This window comes from Vicia villosa, unplaced genomic scaffold, assembly GCF_029867415.1.
Source record: "Vicia villosa cultivar HV-30 ecotype Madison, WI unplaced genomic scaffold, Vvil1.0 ctg.002392F_1_1, whole genome shotgun sequence".
NCBI lineage: Eukaryota > Viridiplantae > Streptophyta > Magnoliopsida > Fabales > Fabaceae > Vicia > Vicia villosa.
Window position 1 is genome coordinate 122,944 of NW_026705916.1, and position 2,654 is coordinate 125,597.

General features: G+C 43.3%; 1 protein-coding gene across 1 annotated transcript; it reads right to left on the bottom strand.

Annotated features, from left to right (window-relative positions):
- Positions 1-701: 701 nt before the first annotated feature.
- Positions 702-2,654, bottom strand: LOC131638714 (uncharacterized). The gene is made up of 4 exons (XM_058909274.1): positions 2,352-2,654; positions 1,417-2,267; positions 998-1,344; positions 702-706 (listed from the first exon to the last, which is right to left on the bottom strand). Exons 1-4 carry the CDS (start codon positions 2,652-2,654, stop codon positions 702-704), a joined length of 1,506 nt encoding a protein of 501 aa, XP_058765257.1.

The following is a 2,654-nucleotide window of genomic DNA, read 5'->3' on the forward strand; positions in this document are numbered from 1 at the left end:
CCCCCTTGTACTTATCAAAATCCGGCACTTTGAACTTCGGGGGAATGACAATCCCAGGTACCAAGCACATAGCAGCAGTGTCGAAACTCGAAGTTTTAGCAACCTCAACAGCCTTAAGGCGTTCTTCGAGAGCTTGGTACATCTTAGCAGTCTCAGTTAACTCAGCAGTAAGATCATGTTCAAGATCAATAACCTCATGGTGGTCGTCCACTACTTTCAGTGTCTCATTAATAGGAGTCTCTTTAGTTTTCACCCCTCCGTCAGCAGAATTGGTAGGAGTGTCTTTGACCAAACTAGCGACGCTTTTTCTGAGTTCATCCTGTCCTTGAACGACGGCATGGAGAGTCTCCATAAGTTGGGCCATTCTTTCCCCCATAACATCCATATCCCTACGGAGGGCAGCTTGATTCTGTTCAAATTGTTCCATGATTCTCTCGTTGCTCCTGGTGCGGTAAGGATGTAAGAAAGTCAGCTTCGTCGTCGGGAAAGAAATCTGTTGCTGAAAAGGACCTCAATTAGTTTCTTGTACAATAACCTGAAAAATGCAATGTGATAATGTGAATGTATGAGTGCATGTGTGCGTATGACGTGATGTGCCATTTTCAGAGTATCCAAGATTTAATATTGACCCAGAATAGCTAACAACGTGACAAAAGATAAGTATCAAGAGAAACTAGTTCTTTTTCATTCATAACAGAGATTTAAACTTGGGAAAGCCATACATCAACAAGATAGTTCAACAAAGGAAATAAAAGACCCCATCCAACAAGTCTGGTGGTGGTCGAGACGTACAGACTTAAACATCAATCCATCTGAATATAAAACAGAGGTCCTCCTTGTCTGAAGTGCTCGTCACTCCACTTCTTAGTTTCATCAAACAGTTTCTTGGTTGCTTCTCGGTCTCTTCCTTTAAGAAGGCTTTGAATCACCTCATCTTTGCGAAACAAATGCCCATCCAACTTCTTGCAGCACTCCCTAAGTTCGTCACATCCTTTACATCCAGGGAGATAATCTTTCTCAGGTGCATTCTCCATACTTGCCATTTGATCTCTGAGCTTGACATTCTCTTCTGTTAGTCGAGCGGAGCGGAGGTGACTTCCTTTCAGCTGTGTCTCGACTGCTATCCTCTGAGTAATCTCATCTTCCAGTTTCTTTTTCATAGTCCTCAGCTGATATTTAGTCTCTTTTTCTAACTGGAGCTTGCAGGCCTTCAAGTCTTCTCTGTACTTTTGCTTGAGCTTCTCTTCTGCCTCTTTTATGGCCTTTTTTATGATCTTCTCGTTATCCTCGACAATGATAGTGGTAGCCTTTTCACCCTTTTCGGTTCTAGTCCTCTTTTGAACTCTGGAAGATTCTCCTTTCAACATTTTAACCTCATGTGCTAATTCAGCCCTTTTCTGATTCACCAAGAAGTACTCTATCTTAGCATCTTCCCTTTTCTCACGCAACCGGATGTTTTCCACATGTACCTGGGTATAGTCTTCAGCTGGCACGGTGGCAGTTAAAACTTCAGGTGGTTGTTCATACAATGGTTTAACCTTCGGGAAAGGCAATAGGCGCTTCTTGACTCTATCTTTTACCCAATCAGTGTAGGCTTGTTTAGCAATGGCATTCTTCCCTCCCAAGGAGGTTCGGTCATCTGTATGAATACTATTCCAGGCGCTCCTCACTTTTTCTAGACCCTCTGGATCGGCCCCTTTCTTAAAGCAAACAGATTCAAATATTTCCTTGTCTAATGGCTTGTCCTTCAGTGCAAAACCCAACTGACGCAGCGCTAGCCTTGGATTGTAATTGATAACTCCCTTCGTCCCTATGAGGGGGACGTTGTCAAAACTACCACATCTAGTAATAACTTCCTCTATCCCTTTCCCAAGGTGATACCAAACGATGTCATTCGCCGTAAGCCCCATGATCCTTTGAGGCCATTTCTGTGAGTCTTTTGTTGTGACAAACGGTCCACTTTTAGGCAAGTGTGAAGTGAACCACTCGTATAACAACGGCAAACAGCCTCCAACGGCTCCCTTCGTCCCATACCTGGAATGAACAGCATAATAAGTATCTGCCAAGAGAGTAGGCACAGGGTTTTGATCCATAAAGAGGCAAATGGCAGTAAGATCGACGAAATTCGGGATATTCGGGAACAACACCAAGCCATAGATCATAACAGCTAAGAGAGCATTGAATTCTTTCCATTTCTTCTCAATAACAAGGGTATCAGCTTTCCTCATCAGAAACTTAACATAGAATCCGTGGGTTCCACCATTAGGCTTCCAGTTATCTGTAACATCTTTCATGCTCAAATAAAGAGCACCAGCAATTCGGTCCATTTTCGGTTTCTCAGGTACACATACAAAAGGAATCCTGTGTTGAACCTTAATCTTGAGGATATCAGCATATTCTTCAAGGGTTGGTGCCAGTTGGTAATCAGGGAAGGTGAAACATCGTAACTCAGGATCGTAGAACTGAAGAAGTGTGTAGAGAGCCCATTCATCAACCCGAGAAGTTAACATGTGTAGGATATGACCATATGTTTTCCTGAACTCATCCAAGTTTTGCCCAGTAACTGAAGTGCTCAAACGAATCAGAGGCGTTATATCCTCACGGAAGAAACTGCAGGTGAAGGTGCGCCTAGTAACCTCTTTGGTAACCGTCAT